Below are 25,471 nucleotides of genomic sequence, written 5' to 3'. Positions count from 1 at the left end.
TTAATTTAGGGTTGGGACAAGGGTGAGTGAGACACCATTGATACTAGGAGTAGGGATGGACGAATTTTCGTTTCGCCAAAAATTAGCCGGCGGCAAAATGTCAAGCAGGGGCGTAACTATAGAGGAAGCAGACCCTACGGCTGCAGGGGGGCCCAGGAGGTATAGGGGCCCCATGAGGCCCTAATTCATATACAATTTCAATAAATATTGGAGAAACAACCTCAACCTCTAAACATTTTGGGGGCCTGAAAAATAATTTGCTGTGGGGCCCAGTAATATCTAGTTACACCACTGATGTCAAGAAGTCTATGGGCGACAAAAAATTTTTTTTTGACGCACGCTGCAATACAAGTCTATGGGCGTCATTTCCGTGGCGACACAAGGCAAAATAATTTGCCCATCCCTAACTAGGAGTAATAATTTCAGCTTGTGAAGCAGTTTGAATTACGTTGACTTCAGTCCTCATAACCTATAAAGTGAGGGGGGGGATGAAAGGTGCTGCAAATATTCAGAGCTGGGGAGGAAACTGCACAAAGTTTTAAGATCTTTCTTATCTATCTGCCTTCTCTTCTGCTGTTCCTTCAGTTCCTAGTGTCTCCACAGGTCCGCCCTCTCCTTTGTACTGATTTTACAGTCTGTTATGAGAACTGTGCTCTGATTGGAGAAGCTTCAAGGGGAACACTCCAATCAGAGTGAAGCGGATTCTACAGCATCAGAGTTTGCAGGCACAGCAGGAGTTTTTCCCGTGTTTAGCAAGTGGCATTCCGTAAGGGAGATTTTTTTTCTCATTCTTTGAGGTGTCAGGTAGGTTTGAGGAGGCTTTGACTCCCCAAGCCTTAATGAAAATCCACCTATGACTAGAGCAGTTCTAATAACAGTACTACCCTTATAAACCAACACAATATCCAAGAAATAAAGGAAGACTTGTAGCTCCCACCCTTCCCAGTTATAGTTAGGTGATCCCACTGGTGTCTAATAAAAGGGCAGCCAAGTTTGGGAGTTTTACTTTGAAAGCAGCTAGTAAGTTGCAGGTAAAACTTAGTCCCTTTGTAAAATGTTTAATGAAGCAATAGAATTCTTAATGAATCAGATGAAAATTGAGCGTAGGACTGGCCAGATATGGGATGACTTTAACGTAGTTGGCCAGCTTAAATATATTGCAATATATGGACAAACAATCCCTGTTTTGTTTAAAGGGTAAGGCATTTTTTAGTAGCAGTATGCACAAAATGTCTCTTGTCTTAAATATATTGATACTGGGTTGAGTGCAGAGGACTCTTGTATTTGTCTATAAGACTTGAGTAAATAACATTTTGAAATAAAAGCATGTTTAGCAAACATTTTCCAACTGCATGCTTCATCTCCACATGGAACCATTGTCTTCATGCTGATTTCTGAACAGTGCCGATCCTGCCATGAAGACAGTTGAGAACCTTGCCTCAGGTGGCAGCAAGTGGACAGTTACAAGGGTAAAAAGCTGCCTCCTGTAACTTAAATGGCCAGGGCACACGCTGCTATTTCGGGACAAATCGCTTCTTCTTAGTCGGGCGACTAATCTCCCCGAACTGCAGTCAAATCAATTTGGCTTTTAGAAGTTGCCTGAAGTCTCAGTCGACTTTGTAAAGCGAAGCACTCCGAGTGCCATCCCGCCAGTTTGTGGAGATTAGTTGCCCGTAGAAGAAGACATTTGTCGCTGGGCGACTAATCTTCTGAAATAGTAGCATAAGTAACCTTACCCTTAGAGCCAAATTTTCTGCTCCAAAAATGCAGAGAGCACTATAGCGCTCATTGCACTAGTGATGCAGCCCCCCTTGACGCTAACGTTTTAAGCTCGGAGCAGGAGAGGTGGGCAGCATCAGCAGAAACCCCAGGATCGCCACTGTGTCTGAAAAGCACAAAACATTGTAGCACAGGGAATGGCTCCACTGTGCAAGAAAACTGAGCCTATAAAGACATTGGGCAAAGAACAAACTAATATAATATAGAAAATTATTTGTAAAATGTAGTGTTTACATATATATGATAAATACTATGAGACAGCACAAATTAGAAAAAAAATAATATAGGGTTAAGAAAATTAATTTAAACAAATACAATTGTCCGTATAAGCAAATATAACATTTCCATATGTACAGATCTATATTGGGTCAGGAAATATGCCTTCTTTATTTTGTACATACAAAAACATAGTCCTAATGGGTTAGGACTGGAAACAATCACAAAACAGTTTTATTGTCTGTTGTCCACTTGATACTGCAAGATGTAGTCACGAGAATGTGGCTGGGCCTTATGGCAAACAATGACATAAATATATTTACAGTCGTTTGTATTGCAGGTTCCTTCCCAGTATCCCGTTTCACTAAGACTCAAAGGAAAATCATTTTTTGCTTTAACCAATACACTTTCCACCCCAGGAACCCGGAGCTTAAAGTAAACGGGGCTCTTCTCTGGAAGAACTCCATCTAAAGGTTCCACCAGCTCAAAATTCTTAGCCCAAGATTCATATGCCAAAGGGAACACAGGCCATTTGACTGAAGTGTTGGTAGAATTAATCAGATAGTTACATTGTGAGGTATATTCTGTGCTATTGTTCGGCATTATATTTACACGTAAAACATAGGTCCCAGCACAGGGTAGACGAACCATAATTTCAATGGTATTCTGTTTATGCATTTGAAAAGTGTACCGATGTTCTGTTCCAGGTGTGATTGGAGGTTTCTCAGAATGTAGTGTAGGAAAAACGCATAAATCTCGCTCCAGTTCAAAATTTATGGTACAACAGCCATTCTCACTTTCAATGATTGGATTAGGATGTGAAGGCCGGAGGAGTCCAATAGTTTCTGTTTCTGGGGTGGGGCCAACTGGATTGTGAAGTGCAGATGGGAAAGGAGGCCATTTGAAATTATAGTTTGTACAAGTCAAGAGGTAGTTGCAAATATAACCAATAGTATCTTCAAATATCTGGAAAACATAAGAACCTGAGTGTGGAAGACAAATATTAAACTCAATCCTATCCTTCTGGGACTTCTGTAAAACATGGTTGAGAATGTTTTGGCCATCATGAGATATCAAGCTGCTGGTCAGTTTCAGAACTGTGTCTAATGCAAAGCTAATAATGCAACTACCATCCTCAGTATTAATGATGGGTTCAGAGTGTGAAGGACGGCAAAGTCCAACCTTTTCCGTTTCAGGATTTGGGCCTACTGGGTTATGAAGTGCAGCTGGGAAAGGAGGCCATTTGACATTAGGGTTTGTACAAATCAAGAGGTAGTTGCAGATGTAACCAGTGGAGCCACCAAAAATCTGGAGGACATAGGATCCAGCTTGTGGAAGACGAACGTTAAATGTAACATTGTTCTTTTGGGATTTCTGGATTATATGATTTCGTAGAGGTTTTACATCTTCATACTTCAAGCAACTGCTGATATGGAGTACTTTATTAAGTGCAAAGCTAATATTGCAGCATCCATCCTCTGTATTAATGACTGGCTCAGGGTGGGAAGAAGGATGAATTCCGATTTTCTCTGTATCTGGGTTTGGGCCAACTGGATTATGAAGCACAGCAGGAAAAGGTTTCCATTTTACACTGGGGTTGGAGCAGGTTATGAGATAGTTGCAGATGTAGCCTGAGGAACCACCAAATATCTGCAGAACATAAGTACCAGGCTGTGGGAGATGAACTTGGAACTCAACCTTACGTTTCTGCCTCCACTGTATGACATGGTTTGGCATGTTTTTTACTTCATCAGATTTTAAATTGCTAGTGAGCTTTATTGTTCTTTCTAGAACAAACCCAACAGTGCAGCGTCCATCTTCTGTATTAATGATTGGATCAACGTGTGAGGGTTGAATGAGCCCTGCTTTCTCCGATATCCAACTAGGACCAACAGGGTTGCTGAGAATCGTAGGAATCTTTACACTGTTATCCACTGCTTTGCAGTCTATTACGTGATCCAGAACTAATCGATAGGCTTTATCTACATCAGGTCTCTTAGCAAATATCTGTAGAAGATGCTGCCCAGTTTTAAGAGGGTATACATCAAAAATAGTTCCATGTTTGGTCAACCTTATCAAACCTGGCTGCTCTGTTTCATTTAAGGAAAAGATGAATTGTATCTGTTGACTTCTCTCAATAGTAACACAGGCCTTCCCTCTCACTAGATAGGATAGAAAAAAAAACACAGCGATTAGTAGTGATTTGATGTATATGAAATGAGGGAAATATAAATTATCATTGCAAATAGGTGGTTCAGAAAAAGGAGAAAAAGAATAACCATTTGAAATAAAACTGTGATGATATTCGCACTGAGAAAGTCTTGGCCTTTCATTGGTGAAATATTTATGGACTATATGGTTTGGTAGCGCGTGTTCCGTGTTGGAAGGTTGAGTTCTCATTATATTATATGGGTGGTGCTACAGTATAAAGAAGAGGACTTTGCAGTACAACATACATTTTTCTGTTTTACATCAGTACATACAGTACATTTGGAGGAAAATATGCAAGTGGTAATATAATTAAACTCAAAGACAGTGTCGGACTGGCCCACAGGGATACCAGGAAAACTCCCGGTGGGCCCAGGGTCAGTAGGCCTCTTGCTTCTAACCATTTGGCCTATTTCATGGTCATTCTCTCTTTATGGGAACAAATATGCTTAATATTGGAAGAATAGAGTAAAATATGTAGAGAAAAGAGACTAGGAGAATAAAGTGGTTGAGTGAGGAGAGGAGGTATAATAATTTAGAAAGTGGGCCCTCAGCATAAGGTTTTCTTGTGGGCCCCTGGCATCCCAGTCCGACACTGCTCAAAGAATTTATTTCAGATTTATTAAGCCATAGCCAGATGTTTGCCCATTACCTGTCTCAATGGAAGATGTATGAGGGTGAGAAGAGCCCAGCCCAAGAGTGTAAAAGTGGCTTCTACGATGGACATTTCCTTCAAACTGGTTTTGAAACAAAGGCAACTCTAGGAGTTGGTAATGCGTCCGCTCTGGGAAGTGGTCTTCAATGAAGAGTGCAGGGTGTGTCAGAAAATAGAACTCGTTGTATCTGGAATGATTCGAATACTGAAATGCCAATGACCACGTGCAAAACATGTTAAACTCTACACAGGTTTTAGGCTGCAGTTCTACAGATATTGTTGTATTATTGTTCTTATAATCCCATTAACAGTGGAAGGATATTGGGGTACAAGGAAATTTGGTTCAGCCCTGGACCTTACACTTGTTCAATGACTGGTGTAAAGTACAGGGCTTCTGTACACCTGCAAAATATTTTTTTTTAAAAACTGAGCCACCTGCTGGTGGTCTTGTTCATCTGGAAACTGGTGGCTGAAAATGACTTTTCTGAGAAAAGGAAAGGCTTGTGACATTGCACTGATTAGATTTGACCTGAAAAATGTCAAATGACTCTTTGCTCACTTACTTTATTTTTCAAGCAGCACAGCTTCAGCAGATCCTTCCTTTTCTCAGGAAGTTTATTTTCAGCTATCGCAGGTGGTGCTGTTTCAAAACAGTTTCAAAACTAAAAATAGAATAATGAATGGAAATTGCAAAAGAACTTAGAAGAGGATTTTTCTGTTCATTTGTGAGTGTTTACATGTGTAATGGGTGCATTGGAGCAAAACAAAATATAGTGACAGTTATTTTATATATAGCATTTGTGTTCCCAGCAGTTGCACACCTATTGTATCAAATTCAATTGTTCATTTAGTATGCTAAAATGAGACCCATAATATATAAAATATTTAATCTCTGAATTATTACATATCGGACTCTCTCAACAAACTTCTCCCAAACTTTAAATTTTTTGCTGTAAAATCTATCCACTGAAGCTGCCTTCACTCTTCATTAAGTTTACCTAATTTATACATGTATCTTTTTGAGCCAATGAAAGAGAGAAGACAGCAAAATGACATCACTCAATACTCACTGAAATGTAAACTTGTTCATGCTGTCATCAACGTAACCTGCTCCCATTGTGCAGTCTAGTAAGTGCCAACTGTTTTCCAGATACACTGTGTTCCATGCATGATTAGGCCCTTCAGAAAATGTCTGTCCTTTTCTGTAGCCGCACACAGTGTTACACCGGATGTCTGCAAGGCTGCAAACACTTTGTTATAATGTGAACACATTTTCCATTAATTGTTATACAACAGCTGTTAGTGACATTCTGTTTTTGCAGAGATGTGTATACAAGGATATGTCTGTTTGCCACATTGCATAGAGAATAGTTGTGGTTTTCACACTTTTGCGTTGAGCTGGAAATATATTTGAGCTTATTTGACAGTCTCAGACAGAAGGAAGCAAGACTGGGAGCACAGATTGTACTGAAGATGATCATTTGGTGTTATAAAGCAGCAGTCATTCTGTCTGACCAGAAGGTTATTTATGTCTCATTATAATCACATCAGCGCTTGGGCGCCATTAATGTATCATACAGTCATCCTTGAAATTAACTTCCCTACAACCAAACAGCTTTGTCCCCTGGATACTTTCTGCTAGGAGACATATGCTAGATGACTTGGGTCCTACAAATGTGAAGAAATCCTTTTAAAAATGCTCATCTATGTATCTATGTTTTTTTCTAATAGGTTTCAAAACTCTTAATATTATACGGTCAGAAACAGCCGTAGGTAAAATTAAATCTTTAGAGGGTTTCTTGTCAGTGCCAGAAGACATTAGTTACTTTACGGCCACGGATTCAGATACGGGAAATTTAGATACTTTAATATATCAGTTTTTAGCTGCCAGGCAAGTTTTACAAGGGACTAACCTGTATGAAGAAAGGTCCATCCTAATTAGCTGAAAAGGATTAACCTTAACTAGCTGTATCCACAAATGATCATATGATGTTGAGTATATTCACAAAAACATTTCATGCACTAGTTAGTCTAAGTGGGCAGCTAGCTGTAGGAATAGTTAAGCCTACAATGGGAAGTTACCTATTGATTGATAGATACTTGGTTAAAGACTTGGTGGTGTAGCATCAAGGTAAAACTGGATGTATCTATAATATACACTAAGGGCATACAGTAAATACAGTGCTCACTTGGACATGCCAACATTAGGTTAAGGGCAGAGACACACTCAGTTTCAGGGAAATTTAGTCGCCCGTGGGTAAAAAGCCTCTTCTTCGAGGCAACTACTAATCTCCCCGAACTGCCTCCCGCCGGCTATAATCGAAATCACTTGCAGGATGGCACTCAGAGCACTTTGTTTTCCAAATTCATCCGAAGTTTCCTCGTGTGGCAACTTAGGGCGACTTCGAAAAACGAAGCGTATCAATTGCGATTTACATTCTAGCCGGCGGGAGGCAGTTCGGGAAGATTAGTTGCCCCGGAGAAGAGAAGATTTGTCGCTGGGGGACTAATCTCCCCGAATCTGAGAGTGTGTTTCTGCCCTAAAGGTTAGTGTATGGACTCTTTGGGGAACAATTTTGCACCTCTTAGTTCCCAGCACATGTGCCCTTGCCATAGTGAATGGAGAGCAAGCACAGGGCTATAAATCGTGGCCTAGGGTCACATAAAGCCTCAATACTTTCCTGTTATCCATGGATCCATTATCCAGAAACCCATTATCCATCCATCTCCAATAGATTCCATTATAATCAAATAATTCAAATTTTTAAAAATGATTTCCTTTTTCTCTGTAATAATAAAATAGTACCTTGTACTTGATCCCAACTAAGATGTAATTCATCCATTTTGGAAGCAAAACCAGCCTATTGGGTTTATTTAATGTTTACATGATTTTCTAGTAGACTTAAGATGTAAAGATCCAAATTAGAAAAGGAAAGATCCTTAACCAGAAAACACCAGGTCCTGAGCGTTCTGGATAACAGGTCCCATATCTGTACTTTAAAATTAGTCTGTGATACATGCACACAACTGCTCATTTGTAAGAAAAACATTGCAAGTGTAAAACTTAGAAAAGAATGGTTAATATGTCTTATTTTCCCCCCAGAACCCGTTACCTGCACATCCTCTGAAACAGTGAGGAGTAACCAGTACAGAAGGTCTTCTTGCTCTGAAAGGTGGCTTCTGGATCAGGTGGAACCAAACCTTTATTTTTTGTCTCAGCTGCATCATTCTCTAGCAAAAAAGCAAAAGCATACCTTTGTTGGCCTATGAATGAAAGCATAAGAAACACCATCTCTTTATGATCTCTACTCCCTCTGTACAGTATAAGTAGTATAAGTGGAGTTGTGATGTAAAGGGGGCAGATCTGGCAGCAATTGGGTAAAACAGGGTTGATTATGAGTAACCAAAAGTAGCAATAACAATATATTTGTAGACTTACAAAGCATTTATTTTTAGATGGGGTCAGCGACCCCATTTGAAAGCTGGAAAGGGTCAGAAGAAGAAGGCAAATAATTAAAAAACTATAAAAAAGAAAAAAATTAAGCCAGTTTAAACGTTGCTTAGAATTAGCCATTCTATAACATACTTAAAGGTGAACCAGCCCTTTAAGGAAACACCATGAGTAGTTTAAGGCACCTATGTGTTGACAGATCCATATCCAAATGGCTCGTGTTTTCTCCAAGTCTGTAGAAGCATCACAGAGAAGATCCTTTACTAGAAGTTCAAGGGTCCTGTGGCCATTCACCTAATATAAAGGATGAATAACCAGGATGATTAATATCAGACACAGTTAAGTAGGGGGATTTCCATAACATTATTTTACACAAAGCACCCCCAAAACTCTTCCAACATCAACCCATTTTCCATCTGTGGTCTAGATGTCCTAGGCAAATCTCCTTAGGCCAAAACTAACTATTCTAGCTACAATGTAAATCTAAAGCAGAAAGTGTAAAGTGTCTTTATGGGGAATGATGATGCAGACTCTATATACTAATGCTCAGGTTTCTGTTCTCTAGATAAGAGGTTGAATCGACATAGAACTTGGACTGCAGAGTGCTCATAGAGTGTGGCTCCTTTAAATGATGTGCCTGTCACTTGTTTGTTACCTGTAATGCTGTTTTAAAGATGGACAAGTCATTGGTACCTAGGACCTGCCTGGTTTTTACCCTGCTTGTACTCAGATAGTTGAAACTCCCTGCACCTCTCAGTAGAGCATGGTTACATGGAACTCTTTCTCTCAGGTATGGTCTCACAGTATTGGCAGAAAAAGGGTTAACCGCAATGATTTACACAGAACTGTTTCATTATAACAAAACAAATAAATAGTTGCTAGATCTCACTCAATCTCTGTTGTGGTACTTTGTAGTCAATACAATATTTAATCACTTCACAGATCCTTCAGACAAATTCATCTACTTGATAATGTTAAACAGGCATAGTATTGGCAACACTCTGAGGTAGTACTAGTTATAAGTAGGGATGTAGCGAACTGTTCGCCGGCGAACTTGTTCGCGCAAACTTCGACCGTTCGCGTCCGCCGAATGTTCGCGAACGTCGCGCGACGTTCGCATTTTGAGTTTGCGTTCGATTCTAATACAAATCGTTCGACCATTCGAATTCCTTCGACCGCTAAAAATCGAACGATTTCCATTCGTTCGAACGATTGTAAGCATTCGATCGAATGAAAAGCATTCGATCGAATGCTTCGATCGTTCGATCGAACGATTAAAATCCTTCGATCATTCGATTCGAACGATTTTAGCGGGTGTTCGAAGTTCGCGAACTGTTCGCGAACATTCGCATTTTTTGCCGGCGTTCGCCAACACCAAATCGGCAGTTCGCTACATCCCTAGTTATAAGTGAACTAGTCCTTAGCACAAGAAGGATGCTCAGAGTGGTGACTGCTACTAAGCCTAGGGACTCAACCACTCAAGGAGTACTATGCCTTCTGGTCTCCTCACTGGAGCCTCTAGTTGCTCAGGCAATTACCCTTATCTGCTTATCTTTCCTCACACTGACTTCTCCTACTGTGGCCTCCTAACACCACCTCAGGTTTTCCATAACCAACCATCCATAGAGGCTGAGTACATGGGAACTTCTGTTCTAAAGATTAGGGCAACTCCAGGGCAACTTCAGAACTGCCAGGGAACACTTTAGCCTGGAATGGGAAACTGCTTCTCCTCTCAACTGTAAACTAATCACAGCCTCCTACAGAATATATATTTATACACAAAAGCCATGAATATCCTGTAAATTATATCCTTATAAATGGTGAGTTCTGATGTCATCAGTTATAAACGGTGAGTTCTGATGTCATTTCTGACACATGACTCACTGAAATTTGTGTATTATAATAAATAAAGTACCCCCAGTTGTAAAATATGAGGATATTAGAAGTTACCTCGGAGTTCCATGACCTGTATAAAAACACTCGGCCTTCGGCCTCGTGTTTTTATATGGTCATGAAACTCCTTGGTAACTTATAATATCCTTATATTTTACAAGAGGGGGTACTTTACTCACTATATATATAACGTTAATGCTTTTATATAATAAAATGTGGTGAATAAAATTTAAATCAAGTGATTAACTGGAGTGCGTGAGACCACGGCTTTCTATATATATAGCAGTCCAGTGAAAGCACTCACGGCATTGACCCTTCAGATATATATCAAAATATTTTTATTAGTGCATGGTGCATCAACGCGTTTCGACTCACACGGAGCCGTCGTCAGGATGAAAACAGGTGAAGGAAATCATTAAATCACCCTCATATCCAATCATCATGTCAGTATTTAAAACACCACATATGTTAATTAGAAAGTATCACCCTATTCACATTATAATATATATTAGGGAGAATCTACTCATATTTATTAAGTGACTATTAAAACCAGTGTATTATAAGGCCATATCAAGGACTATACAAATCTCGTGTTAATTAAAATAAAAAGTTTTTAAACATGTGCAAAAAGCTGTAGAGCCCTTCAATTAAAATGTATAATTTTTGTGTATCAAATGTGACCATCTGTGAAGGCTAAAAACAATGAGATGCGGAAACTATGTATCCAAGGTGCAACAGTTTCAAATAAACATCATTATATCAACTTAAACTAGCTCCTGATTCTTCAAAACTGCATAATCTCTTTCTTATAAACCACAGCCTATAGACCAAACCATTTAATTCCAAAATTTTTCTCTAGGTTGGAAGCAACTGTATCACACACATTTACTCAAAGGTAACTAGCTAGAGAGTAAATTTCATTCAGCCCTCTGGGCAGTAAAAGTTTAGATGTAAACTTTTTCTCTCTCTCTCTCTCTCGTTCGTCGCCCTGTGCCCTCTATTTTATTCAATCAAATTTTCATCATTGGGACCAGAACACTGGGGATTGGTGTACATGAAATTTCAAAAACTATCGTATCTCCTGTACCTTCCCAGTGTTTCTGAACCAATGTGGGTGTGGTTTGGCAGCATGCCACCCCCTAAAATCCTGCCACCCTAGGCCCAGGCCTTGGTGGGCTCTCCACCAAACGGGGCCTGTATATATATATAGATCTGCACTGGTGCACTCCGCAGTAAGGTAGGTACTTGCCTTGGTGCTGGCAACTAAATTGCATATAATAAATGAAAGAAGACCGCAATCACAGGACTTTCGCAAGAAAACGAGCCCCCATGGGCTGTGACGTTTATTCCTCAACGTTTCGGCTAGCACCTCCTGAGGATGGCTAGAGTGGGCTTGTTTTCTTGCGAAAGTCCTCTGAGTGCGGTCTTCTTTCATTTATTATATATATATAGATAGATAGATAGATAGATAGATAGATAGATAGATAGAGAGAGAGAGAGAGAGAGAGAGAGAGAGATTGTTTCTTGTTAATTTTCTTGTTACCAATATCCTACACAAGGTATGTTTGTATTGGTGAATATAGATTGACAAACATACAGTATGGAGGACTACTCAATACACTGCATACTCAATATATTTTGGCATGTGCTGTGGCCCGTGCTCCCTCCCAGACTTTACCCCCTCCTAGGTTCCAAAAGTTAATAGAGCCCCCTGCTCAAACTCATCTTCTGTAGCACTTTCCTTTTGGACCCCCTATTCTTATACACAGTCATGGCCCAGAAGCAGCTCCAGTACTGTTTGATTCAGTGTATACATAAGTACATATTTTTTTAAATACAACAACAAATTTAAACATCACACAGCTGAAGTTTAGTTAAATACACAAGAGTTAATGATTCATTCACTAGCGCTAATGATATCACATTTCAAATGAATTAATATTGTAGTTACATTGTGCAGGTTTATATCAAAGCAATAACAAGATTAATTGTACCTTTGTAGCATATGCATCCAGCTTTGCCAATGCCACAAGGTCTACCTGCAGAGATTTTAGGTTTTTCTTGTCCCATGGATACTCTGTATTGCAAAAGAAAATTAAAGGTTATAACAGTGTATTAAACATGGATCCATAGGTAAATACAGTACCTTATCCTGGTAAATACCATTACATATGTGAGGCTGCTGAATTCATATATTGCCAAAAAAGTGGCACAATCATTGGAAGTTACCAGTTGGATCATACAGGCAGGCTACGGGCCAATCAGATGAGTACCATATCCGTACGCTGGTGCTGCCCTCATCTGATGGAAAAATTAAACCTGCTGACTATCTGCTCATAGATATTGATCAGGCACACCCATTGGTGGGACCCATGCATAGGACAATGCGCTGTGCAGAGTAAGAAGCTTTTATCTTATTTTTATTTATTGTTACTGTTTGGAAAAATGTGATCATGGCATAAAGACTTTGACTTCGACCATTTGCCATCTAAAACCTGCTGAATTGCTGTTTTAGCCTATGGGGGACCTCCTAGAACCCATTTGGAGTCAATTGGTGGACTTTGAATTCAATCGAAAACGATCTTACTTCGATTCGCACAATTGAATACACGAAACGAGTCAAAGCTATCGAGCTCATTATGCTCTGTTTTCACATTTTAATGATTTTGAAATAAATGGATGTTTTAAATTTGCTGGTGCTCCGTGTCTGCAAGAATCTGCACGATTGAATACAGCCTATTCACCGCGAAAAAAACGTTGATTTTTTTAATACATTTTGGTTGGTCTTTTTTTATTCAAATTTCGAAGTTATGGGAGTTCATCACTTAGAAATTCGACCGTTGATAAATCTGCCCCTTAATGTTTGAGACTCACAGGAAATGCCACAAGAAAAATATTGTGAGTGCACTTTTATCTCTAATAAATATTTTAATATATTTCCTCCTGGCTCCTTTTTGGGATTTCTTTACTCATAGATCCACTGGAAGCAGAGAAAGCAACTGCAAATAGATTAGAGAGATTCTCAAACTGTGGGGTCCCCCCCCCAGGGAGGCCCAGAATAGAAAACCAGTTAAACTGTGGTCAATGTGTGTTTACTTATTTGCAACCCTAGTTATACTTGGAACAATGGCTAGTGTTTTAATATGCCTTTAAAGGGATACTGTCATTGCCACATTCAAATATAGAAAGAGATGGAGAGCCACACAAGAATCAATAAAGTTCCTGCGGTGCCAAGTAAAGGACTGATAACATTCAGGAGCCTCTGTTTGGCAATACACCTTGTTTTTATACAACCAAAACTTGCCTCCAAGCCTGGAATTCAAAAATAAGCACCTGTTTTGAGGCCACTGGGAGCGACATCCAAAGGGGTTAGGGAGCAACATGTTGTGGATCACTGCTCTAAAATAATAACAAGCCTAATGATGTGCACTTGAGGTCCCTGTATTAGTGGATTACCTTGAGGGGGCTTACGACTGCTTTCTTACCCAGCCCTACCTGCCTCCTACCCCTAGAGCAGTGATCCCCAACCAGTAGCTCGTGAGCAACATGTTGCTCTCCAACCCCTTGGATGTTGCTCTCAGTGGCCTCAAAGCAGGTGATTATTTTTTAATTCCAGACTTGGTGGCAAGTTTTGGTTGCATAAAAACCAGGTGTACTGTCAAATAGAGCCTCCTGTAGATGAAGAGTCCACATAGGGGCTACCAATAGCCAATCACAGCCCTTATTTGGCACTGCCCAGGAACGGTTTCCCTGCTTGTGTTGCTCCCCAACTCTTTTTAAATCTGAATGTTGCTCATGGGTGAAAAAGGTTGGGGATCCCTGCCCTAGAGCAACATTATATTTTAACCCTCTAATCATCCAGTTTCTACTTTGACTTGTTCTGGGTCTACCCAGCTTTGAATCATAGATAGACCTTCAAGTCTAAGTAGGATCCAAGAGAACAATCTAAGTAAGGAAATTGTTTTTACAAATTTGAGTTATTTGATTACAATGAAGTTTATTGGTGATGGCCCTTAATTCATGTGGCCCATAACACACCCCATACCTGTACTATCTGTCCTCTTTCTAATATGCTTTGCCTTATTTCTTATTGAAGAAGGGTTGCATTATAGTATAGCTTATTATGACATGTTTGGAGATAACCACAATAAAAGTGTTTATTTATAAAGCGTAAAAGTTATACGGTATAAACGTGTACTGTTTTAGTAGAGACCTTTGAGCAGGCTCTTTAGATAGAAGTAGTGGTAGATTTGCCCCATTAATAATATAACTTTCTTTCTTGGAATTTCTAAGTGTCATGTGACAGATGCGATCATGTAACCACAAAAATGTGAGTTATGGGAGTTTTTCTCTGTAATGATAAAACAGTAGCTTGAACTTCATCCCAACTAAGATACAACTCATCCTTATCGGTGTCAAAAAAAAGCCTATTGGGTTTATTTAATATTTAAATGAGTTTTAAGTAGACTTATGGTATAGAAATTCAAATTATGGAAAGATCCATTATACAGAAAACACCAGGTTCTGAGCATTCTGGATAACATATCTGTAACAGTGAATGGGATGCGGGAGTGGTACTAAGGCAAATGGAAATTAATGGATGGAAATTAATGGATGGATGGAAATTTTCTACCAACCTTATTGCAATAAATTTCTGGCCCACAGCGATTTAATCTGTTACAGTACTATTGACTGCCATATGCACACAGTACCATGAGCATAAAAATGTTTTTACCAGCTAAAGGCTCTTTATTATTTCTCCAAAACTATATATCATTACACCTTGGAAACTATGCATTAGCGTTATAAATGACAGCTTTACGGCACCCTAAAAAAAGGAAGAAAAAAAAAAAAAGATGGCTTCTGTTAGTGTGACATAGCTCATTATTTCACTTTGCATGATTTATATCCTATAATAAAATTCTGCCAAAATTGTCCATCTTCAGAAAGTGCTGTATGCAAATATAGCATAGTCAATGAAATTATGTTTTCTGAAAGATAGGGAAACGTCTTTCATTTTCAGAAATGATTAATGCACTGGAAGAGGTTCCTGTCGGCATGAAAAGTGCATGAAAGAATGGGGAGTCGGCCACACCAGAAAAAAAAGAAAATTTTCATTAAAATCAGACACTATTGAGAATGTTAATCCATTTAGTAACACAACTTGGAGATCCACTATATTTCTATATTTCTATTACTGCACTTTATTATTCTTCTCTGAACTCTATAGGCCACAGGGCACATATTAATTTGAAACCAGTGCAGCTGTTCTGATATCATGTGGATTCAATTAAAATGTAGGTTTTGAAAGGATAAGACTTCAGTGCTGTGTTCAAAATCATTATACAGGGCATTATGGCATCTGGTTTGGGTATTGTATGCCTGTGCATTTGTTGAAGTAACATATAGTTACAGTATTTCTGTTACACAAATCCAAACATAATTTATATGGTACTTCCACCACTTGTATATATGAACTATATACTGCCCAATTGAAACCTGCAGGATTTGTAGTCTTTGGACAGTCTCTTTGGATTTGTAGACTTCGAGATAAGTATGGCCAACAACAAATCTTTATGTGCAGTGTCTGGTAATGAGTCTAATGCAGTGGGTATGTTCAGTAGTCTTGAAAAGTTTTATTACTCATTTGACTGGCTTTAAAGTTTTACAGGACTGAAACTGTATGTAGTTTTATTTGAACAGTTGCATACCTACAAGGGTATATTTAGCAAGCCTGCATTCCATGCTGTCATATTTAGCCAGAGGGATATATGTTGCTAGTTGCTACCCACAAGGGTGTATGTAGCAAGCCTACCGCTCATGAGAGTGTCATTGATGACCCTGTATCCTATAGTTGTATGTAGCCGACCTGCAAACTATGATGGTGTATGTAGGTAACCTGCATACTATAATGGTATATGTAGTCAACCTGCAGTCTATGACTGTTCATGTAACCAACTTACAGCCTATGATGATGCATGTAGCATCTAATGAAGGTGAAGCCAACTTGAAGCCTATGATGCTGTATGAAGCCAACATGCAAGCTGTAATAGTATATGAACCAAACATTCAGCCTGGGATAGAGTATGTAGGCAACGTGCAGCTTGTGAGACTGTATGTAGGCAACTGCTAACCTATGCTGGAGTTTGTTGGTGTATGTAGCCAACCTGCAGGCTCTAATGGTGTATGTAGATGACCCTCAACCTGTTATGTGAGGCTGTATATAGTCAACCTGCAGTCTATGATGTTTTATGTAGCCAACTTGCAGCCTTTGATGGTGCATGTAACTATTCTGCAGCCTATGATGGTGCATATAGCTAACCTGCAAGCTGTAATGGTGTATGTAGACATAGCTTCAACTCTTTGTGTACCTAAAGTGCTACATGTGAGGATGTACTGTATGTAGCTAACCTGCAGCCTATGATGGTGTATGGAGCCAACCTGCAGGCTATAATGGTGTATGTAGATGACCCTCCACCTGTTTTGTACCCAAAGTGCTGCATGTGAGGCTGTATATAGTCAATCTGCCGTCTATGATGTTGTATGTAGCCAACTTGCAGCCTTTGATGGTGCATGTAACTATTCTGCAGCCTACGATGGTGCATATATCTAACCTGCAATCTGTAATGGTGTATGTAGACATAGCCTCAACTCTTTATGTACCTAGTGCCACATGTGAGGCTGTATGCAGCTAACCTGCAGCCTATAGTGTTGTATGGAGCCAACCTGCAGGCTATAATGGTTTATACACAACTTTCAACCTGTTATATGTAGCCAACGTGCCACATGTGAGGCTGTATGTAGCCAACCTGCAACCTATGATGATGTATGGAGCCAACCTGCAGGCTATAATGGTTTATAGACAACCTTCAACCTGGTATATGTAGCCAATGTGCCACATGTAAACTGTATGTAGCCGACCTGCAAACTATGAAGGTGCTTGTAGTTAGCCTGCCAGCGTTGGAGGAGTGTGTAGTCTGCCTGCACTATGGTTGTGATTTTATATTGCATATGAACAAAGCTTACAAAATACAGTACCTTCTTGAAAAAATGCATTTTGTATTCAGAACCCAGTCAGCTAAGTGCTTTGTTTACATGCTTCTCTTTCTTTGTCTAGACTGTTAAGTTATGTATTGGGTGGATGCCTTCTGCTTCTATAAAAATAGGGCACAGCAGTCCTGTCTTGTTTAGTCAGGGGTTTACATATAGTCATGCACTAATGAGGTGGAAAACCTTTTCCGTATAATACACGATATAAACCACAAAGATGTCATTTTGTCATAGACGGTAACGCCTTTTCAGTAGTATATTTCTGAAATGAAAGTACGTTGTCAAAAAATAAAACTTGCATAAATTAAGTCAGCGCTTGCTTTGTGACTTCGACAATCATGTGGTTGGTCTGACATATCGAATTAGAGTGCTGTTTGGTGATCCAGACCTCTCTAGAGAATATCATAGGATCGTGACAGGGATGTCAAATTTCAAGAACTGCTTTTGTTTCCCACTCTATTTAAATTCAGACAGCCTTTGCCTGGGTATTGCAGTTCAGCAGCAGCTGGAGGACCTCGGGCGTAATATCTCTAAAGCAGAAGTCAGATGATTCTATGACCAAATAAACAATCCATGTGGTTCCACAGTTAAACAAATTGCTTAATTAGTATTTCTGCTCTCCCCCTCTATTAAATGCATCCTGCTAGTTATGAAGTATATAATTATATGCTGGTACCATCTAAACAGTAACAAATCTCTGCTATTGAAGACACATACTGACTAAGCAGTGCCGTAATCTCCCTTTGGAGAACAACAAATTAGGTATTTGGAGAACATGCAGCTGTAAGGCACAAATGGATGTGAAATATAACTTGAGTTGGGTTTCCATCAGCCCCGCTGAGATTAGTTGAGCTAATAAAGCTGTAGCAGAGTCTGTATGTGTTATTGCAGGATTTTTAGTAATCGTGGGCAGATTTGCAGAGAATGTAACCCCTAGAACACTGCTGAATATTAGGAGATGCGCCGGCTTCCGATTTAAATGAAATTATGTTTCTTACTGAATGCCGTGTGACATTTTTCTTCATTCTTTCCATCCGCACAGAACGTTCCATCCTCCTCTGTGTGAAGGGAAATAAAGCAAGTTATTATTTCACATAATACTGGGTGTAATCTCGCCGCGGCGTCTTGTCTAATTGAAGAACATTTTATTTGTTCCACAGACGGTCATAAAAACCGTACAGGGAAGAATATTATAATATAGTTTAGTCTATTGTGCTATGCAGTACCCTGACTAGTCTTATAAAGAACTGTAGTATTTATATATTCTCACTGGGTTGTCGAGAGAAAGTCACGGCCACCCTAAATATTGTTGAATTATAAAGCAGCAGATGCCTTGATGATTCGACTAGACTATGTAAATTATAAAGGGAGCTCAGGTATGCAAAACCAGGTGAAAGCCATAACTACCACACCCACTTCTCACCAGGTGCACATGTCCTTCACCCCATCTTTACATACCTGAATTTAGTGTGATCATAGGTGATAACTGTGCTAGATTCCTAAAGGGAAAGTCTTGGAGACACTTAACCACTGGATACAGCCGTACATTGTATGGTTTTGTATTTGTGGGAATGCGTAAAGTAGGGATACACCGAATCCACTATTTTAGGATTTAGCTAAATCCCGAATCCGTCACAAAAGATTCAGTCGAGTACCGAACTGAATCTGAAGCCTAATTTGCATATGCAAATTAGGGAAACAAGGGGTGAAAAACAACTGCACACACAGTGCGTGGTTAAAAGTTTTTTTACTTCCTTGTTTGTGTCACATGGTTTTTAGGAGTTGGCACTTGGATTCGGTCATATCTGAATAATTCTGAAAAAAGCCAAATCCTGGATTCAGTGTATCCCTAGAGTAAAGCAACATGCAGGTCAACCAGTTGGGTCTGTTTCTGGTTGAATGTCCCTTTTATTCCATAAACTACCACTCATAAGCCTGACAAAGGGTACAATGTCTAGACACGATCTTCCATACTTAAAATAAGGAATGAGAGACCAATGCAAAGTAATTTATTATGGACTACTATGGGTGAATAAACCTGGACCATACTTTTCTCTTGTTGTACTGATCCTAGTGTGGCAGGAGAGTGAAGGAATGTATTATCAAAGATACTCATGGAAATCCCTATTTGCAGGCCTAAGTTCTTTTAGACTTTAGTCAATTCACAATACCAGATACCTTTCCCTAAAGAAGAAGGAAAGGTAAAATCACTCTGGGTGCCAAATGTGAGGCACAACATCCCCCCATGGTATTGTATTTAGTTACCTGATACCCCAATACCTTTCCTTAAAGAAGAAGAAAAGATTAAATCACTTGGGGTGACAAAAGTTAGGCACAACACCCCCCCCCCCCAGTATTGTATTTAGTTGATTCCCCAAGCCAGTGCTTCTGTTAGCACCACCTGGGGTATCATGTAAGTAAACACAATCACTGGGGGTGCCTAGGGATGGGCAAATTTGACCAGTTTCGTTTAAAATTCACCGCCGGCGAATTGTCGCCGATGCCCATTAAAGTCTACGCCCAAAAAGTTAGGCACCCCTAGGGATGGGTGAATTTTTTCACCGTGTTTCGCCATGGAAATGACGCCCATAGACTTTTATGGCGGCGTGTGTCAAAAAAAAGGCGTTCGTCAAAAAAATTTCACCGCGCAACAACATTTTTTTGACAAGCGCCTTTTTGTTTTTTTGACGCACGCCGCCATACAAGTCTATGGGCGTCATTTCCATGGCGAAACACGGCGAAAAAATTCACCCATCCCTAGGGGTGCCTAACTTTTGGCACCATCCTGTGTTTTCACCTTTCCTTCTCCTTAAAAACGTACTCTCCTTTACCTTTGTTCGCTGCAGGCCCGGATTTGTGGAAAGGCCACCTAGGCCCGGGCCTGGGGCGGCAGAATTTTAGGGGGGCGGCATACTGCCGACCACACCCACATTGGTTCAGAAACACTGGGGATGCGCTGGAGATACAATAATTTTTTTCAATTTTCCGTGCACCAATCGCCATTGCTCCTGTCCCGCCGGAGGGGACAGGGGCGATGAACGGTTGTGGGCCTAGGGGCACCCACAATGTAAATCTGGCCCTGGTTCGCTGTTAACCCAACCTCTAACTCAAACCAACTGCCTGGGTTTATACAACATTGCATTGCCATACCCTTTCTTTCCTGTATCATTTGCCCATCTATTTCTATGAGTTCACTTCCCTTTCCACTACATTCTGGAACCTCTTAGTCTGACCACGTAGAAAACATGATATTGGTGTTAATAGTACAAAGGTATTACAATAATTATGTTTTTTTCTTAACTTACAGTTTTATGCATGTTACTTTTTGCCATACCTGTAGTCTTCCGGATGAAATGGCCACTCTCCACATGACCTGCAGAAAATCAACATATAGCAATCACTGAGAATAAATACTGTAAGTACAGGAGAAGCGCACTCTTTGGTCCATTTTACTATATAACCATGTAACAACTATACAAGTGATGGCAGTAAAAGGACTTAGCTCACCAATATCTACGTTGTTTTCCTCCAGTTCATTTTTCTTCTTTCTTTTGAGGCCTGGGAACATAAAAAAAAAATCACATGCAAAAGCGGTGGAAAAAATGAAAATGTAAAAGAACAGAAGATAAGCTTTTCTTACAGTGGCTTAAAAATTGATCATATTTCAGTGGCTTTAAATTGTTTCCTATTTAAATCCCTATAAAAGGTAAACCATGTGTCCATTATATTGGCCTGTAAGTTTATGATTAAGGGCAGAAAAGAGCGTGCTTGTGACAGATGTATGCAGGCTGCTGTATTTCTGTACTTTTTACCGGACTTGAGATTTGTTGCTGTCCAGGTCCTGACATGTCTTTTTGAACATGGGTTGCTGCTGAATATAGAAAAACCTTGTAATCCAACTTTAGAATACTCCTCTGAAATGTCTGCTGTGAAAGTAAAAATTACTTTTCTTGTCCAAACCCCACACCACTACAGGAAAGCAACTCCCCATAGACGCGACAATTCTTCTTGCCGAACGGACGATTTTAGGGAAGCCCGACCAATCCTTCGAAATTATTGTGGGGTTAGTGGGATTCGAAGGATCGTACATCTTACGATTTTTCGGCCAACATCTGTCTGGAAATTGATCGGCCAGGTCAATAAATCTTTGTCGGCCCCAGTGCAATCTTTCTATGTTTGCAGGGCCAAGCAGGCAGCTCCCCTTTGTTTTCCTGGCAAATTGGTCTTTTTAGTTGATGGTAAATTCGTACGATCATTCTGAGAAGATCGTGGTCTCCCGATCAGGATCTGATCTTTTAAAAATCTCAACATCTATGGCCAGCTTAACAATATATCGTAACTAGAGAGTTTAGTTATCATAGGTTTCTCCCAATATTTCTGGTTTACCCCATCCCCTTTAAGCCTCCTTGCACCATGATTAATGTAAATTGAAGTAAACCCTGATTTGGTCACCAATGCACAATAACATCTGTTCTACTTTGTGGAGCAAACTTGTGCTTCGGGTGGTACAACTCAAAGATGGTCTTTCTGGTGCCTTTTAAAGTCCTAACTTCAAGGGTATAGGGCTGGGAATGTGATTTGTAATTTGTGGTTTTTAAAAATTGTTCATCCTATCCTATTTTTCTGAAGGGTAGGGAGACATCCATCCATAAACACCATCTTTTAAGCATTGCCTGTTTTCTATAGGTATAAAGAGACTATGAGACAGAGTTTGCCCCAGGGTCAGACAGGAACTCATATTAAGACTTGCATTGGTTGTTTTTGGAAATGTATTTTTTTTAGCAAAGCTTAAATGCTAATAAGGTGGTTACATATATCAAAATTCATATCACCTAACAGAGGTAGGCAATATGTTTTGGTGAAGAAGAAAATGAAGCAAATACAGAACATGAAAAGTTACTATATAGAGATGCCACACATAAGTGGTCCCAGTATACAGAGTGGATTTGAAAGGCAACCATGTAATTCTGTGTAGGTATTGCAGACCTGTAGCACAAAGAGGCTGAATGTTATAGTTCTGCAGTCTGCATACCAAAATGGATTTTGCACTCCCTTTCATGTGCCTTTGTGGAATATTTTGTCAAACAAATTTAGCCGTATCCACACAGGTACCAAACAGTTGTATTTGATTTCTGATTTGCAAATATTTCAGATTTGTCTTCCTACTCTAACGTAAGCAAATATTGTTGACCTGGGATGTGCCACCATCACACATCTCAACATTTAGGGGCAGATTTATCAGATTTGTCAAGGTGAAAATTTAAAGTAAAAAAATTTGAATATCAAGCTATCGAATAGGCCAAAATTCTACCTGAATTTGAAAAAAATTTGACTATTCGAATATCGAAATTTATCATGTACCTCTTTAAAACTTCAACCATTCACCATCTCAAACCTGCCTAATTGCTATTTTAGTCTTTGACGGACCTCCTAGAACCTATTTGGAGTCATTTGGTGGACTTTGAAAAATGAAAGTTTTTTGGGGCAAATACCTTGATTCGAATTCGATCGAATGTGCTTAAACGTCGATTCGAAGACAGCATTCACCCGAAATTAAAAACTTCGATTTTTTTAAAATAAATTTCTATAGGTCTTTTTTTATTCGAATTCCAAAGATATGGGAGTTCAAAAAATTTTTTTGTTTAAAGGGTAAGGCATTTTTCAGTAGCAGTATGCACAAAATGTCTCTGTCTTAAATATATTGATAATGGGTTGAGTGCAGAGGAATCTTGTATTTGTCTAGTTCAAAAAATTTCCCATTACTTCGAAATTCAACCCTTGATAAATCTGCCCCTTATTGTGATTCCTAAAGGAGGGCTGCTCTGAGTACTTTTGCATATTGATTTTTTCTAGATTTGCTGGCACTTTGATTCTGAGCAGTTAGACTGAATGCCTGGTTAACGCTAGTGTCACATGGCGTGTTTTCCTCACTGGTGTTACTACAGGCAGCCATTTATTTTAATGCCAATCATTTGGGCCAAAATCCACCCTATACATTATGTGCAGTGACAGGTGTTTGCCATTAATGTCAATGGATTGCTATATGGGTTGCTAACATAGGAATTGCTTTTTTCTGCAGTGGGGTTCACTACAAAATATAAAACTAATGGAATGTGCAAAAGTGCTCATAAGAAAACTCTGATTAAGTGAATATTTATTTGGGGGTGCCAAAATTTACTTACCTGACAACCTGGGCCAGTGCTCAGGAAAAAGCTGCCCAGGCCCAGGGTTCTTCCAGCGAGCACCACGGAGCGATCCTCTTCTTGATTCTTTACTCATTAAATTTCCCAGGGCAGACACATATGCAGTAGAAATAGCGACTTTTCTCGCTACTGCACATGCACACCCACGCGAAAAAAGAAGAAGAAGAAACCAATCGCTCCGTGGTGCTCGCTAGAAGAACCCTAGGCCGGTGCCGTTTTCTCCTGATCGGAGCACCGGCCCAGGGTGTCAGGTAAGTATATACAATCACTTGGGGTGCCTAACTTTTGGCATTCCCAAGTAAATATTGCCTTTCCTTCTCTTTTAAAAACTTGTGTTTAAATACAGAAATGCCAGCACAGACCTGCACAGTAGAATTTTCATTGTGCGTACCAATGTAAAGGATAATGCTATACCAAGAAGGACACAATGACATGATCCGATGTGTCGGCATTGAGAAAATAATCCGGTTCTTAGTTTTTAGCAGAATCCCAAATACCAAACACCGTCTTGTGAAAACTAGGACCGGAGTATAATCTCAATTAAACTTGGGGCACAATGAGATTACACTCAGTTATTATAATCAATACTGATTGGTTGTATTTATTACTGATTGCTTAGAAACCAGCCTTTTTTTAACCAGCTAAAGCTCACCAAACCAATATGCGATGATTACGTGAAAATAAAAAGGCTTGGATTTTTAACTCATATGGGCCACAGAACTGTCAGTGTTCATAGAAAAGCTTAGTAAAATAATTTCCAACCTGGAACTCTCTTGCATGCTGGGATGTAGTTCAACAACAGCTTAAAGACAACAGTAGTCTAATCAGGTGGTGGAATGCAATACTCACACAGGTAAGAAACACAGAAGTAGATGGGGAGCAGTGGGAAGCAAAGGATCCCTAGCAATATCTTCTGCCACAGGCTGAGCTGTTGGTGTAGAGCCATAGCATGTTCCTCTCAAGATGAAATTGTGCTCCAGTTTCCTGGTAGGCTGTTTTGCTCCTTCTATTAAAAATGTAGAACTTTAAACTGTGATATGTGAGTAGAATTTATAGGCACAATATATTTATGGCTGTGTGGCAAAACAAACCCATTTAGAAGAGGAATTTGGGTGTGTTCTTTTAACCTTTGGAGCTGCAGTTGAACTGATTGCTATTTAGCCCGGCGGAGCTCACGGGTGCACACTTGAAATTTTATTTGACCAGTTTAATGCCCTCGGAATATGTGATACTTCACACCCTTGCGACTCGCGGGAAGACTTTGTACCATTGTCAGTGGTAGCAGGTACAGAAATTTATGGACTTCACTCAATTAAATCCCTAAAGTATGTGACATTGCTTATCCCTTATCTAAATTGCTGTGTGCAATAACTGCCACATTTTAACTAATTACATTTGCTAATCCAATATACAGATATAGCACCTGTTATCCAGAATGATCGGGACCTGAGGTTTTCCGGATAACGGATCTTTCCTTATTTGGATCTTCATACCTTAAGTCTACAAGAAAATCATGAAAACATTAAATAAACCCAATAGGCTGGTTTTACTTTTAATAAGGATTAATTATATCTTAGTTTGGATCAAGTACAAGGTACTGTTTTATTATTATAACAGAAAAGGAAATCATTTTTAAAAATTTGTTTTATTTGGATAAAATGGAGTCTATGGGAGACGGCCATTCCGTAATTCGGAGATTTCTGGATAACGGGTTTCCAGATAACGGATCCTATCCCAAGTAATTAGCTTTTCTTTCATTAAAACCCTTCAGCTGCATGGAGCTACATTAGTTTATTTCTCCAGCAAGATAAAAGGAAACCTCATTCAATAGATGCCAGTGAGATATCCCCCCCTATTGGCCAGACATCATATAAAGCTCGATAACTTTTCAGTATATATAGAATGGCCTGTTCTAAGCAACTTTTCAATTGGTCTTAATTTTTTTTATCGTTTTTGAATTATTTGCCTTCTTCTTCTAACTCTTTCTACTTTTCAAATGAGGATCACTGATACCAG

The 25,471-nt window shown here is 39.5% G+C and overlaps 1 protein-coding gene across 2 annotated transcripts; it reads right to left on the bottom strand.

Moving 5' to 3' along the window:
- Positions 1 to 2,147: 2,147 nt before the first annotated feature.
- On the bottom strand, positions 2,148 to 24,747 carry LOC108718199 (kyphoscoliosis peptidase). 2 transcript variants are annotated; one of them, XM_018265885.2, is made up of 10 exons: positions 24,305 to 24,747; positions 20,760 to 20,810; positions 20,587 to 20,625; positions 18,251 to 18,310; positions 12,197 to 12,279; positions 8,495 to 8,603; positions 7,972 to 8,089; positions 5,929 to 6,108; positions 4,856 to 5,046; positions 2,148 to 4,157 (listed from the first exon to the last, which is right to left on the bottom strand). In XM_018265885.2, exons 1-10 carry the CDS (start codon positions 24,399 to 24,401, stop codon positions 2,230 to 2,232), a joined length of 2,856 nt encoding a protein of 951 aa, XP_018121374.1. In that variant the 5' UTR covers positions 24,402 to 24,747; the 3' UTR covers positions 2,148 to 2,229. The 2 variants fall into 2 exon arrangements, with proteins under 2 accessions (XP_018121374.1, XP_018121375.1); XM_018265886.2 differs by having other exon boundaries at positions 5,929 to 6,099; positions 24,305 to 24,742.
- Between the last annotated feature and the right edge of the window lie 724 nt (positions 24,748 to 25,471).

Source organism: Xenopus laevis, chromosome 5S, assembly GCF_017654675.1.
Source record: "Xenopus laevis strain J_2021 chromosome 5S, Xenopus_laevis_v10.1, whole genome shotgun sequence".
Lineage (NCBI taxonomy): Eukaryota > Metazoa > Chordata > Amphibia > Anura > Pipidae > Xenopus > Xenopus laevis.
The sequence above is the reverse complement of the archived record's forward strand: the minus strand, read 5'-3'. Positions and strand labels throughout refer to the sequence as shown.

Bases quoted from the DNA above. Each gene is read 5' to 3' on its own strand.
- LOC108718199 (XM_018265885.2), bottom strand. From the start codon at position 24,401: ATGGCTCTACACCAACAGCTCAGCCTGTGGCAGAAGATATTGCTAGGG. The intron at 6,109-7,971 runs GTAACGGGTTCT...ATTATAACAAAG, and splicing joins CTGTTTCAGAGGATGTGCAG to TGTTTGCAGCCTTGCAGACA. The intron at 4,158-4,855 runs GTAATGGGCAAA...TATCCTATCTAG, and splicing joins TACATCTTCCATTGAGACAG to TGAGAGGGAAGGCCTGTGTT.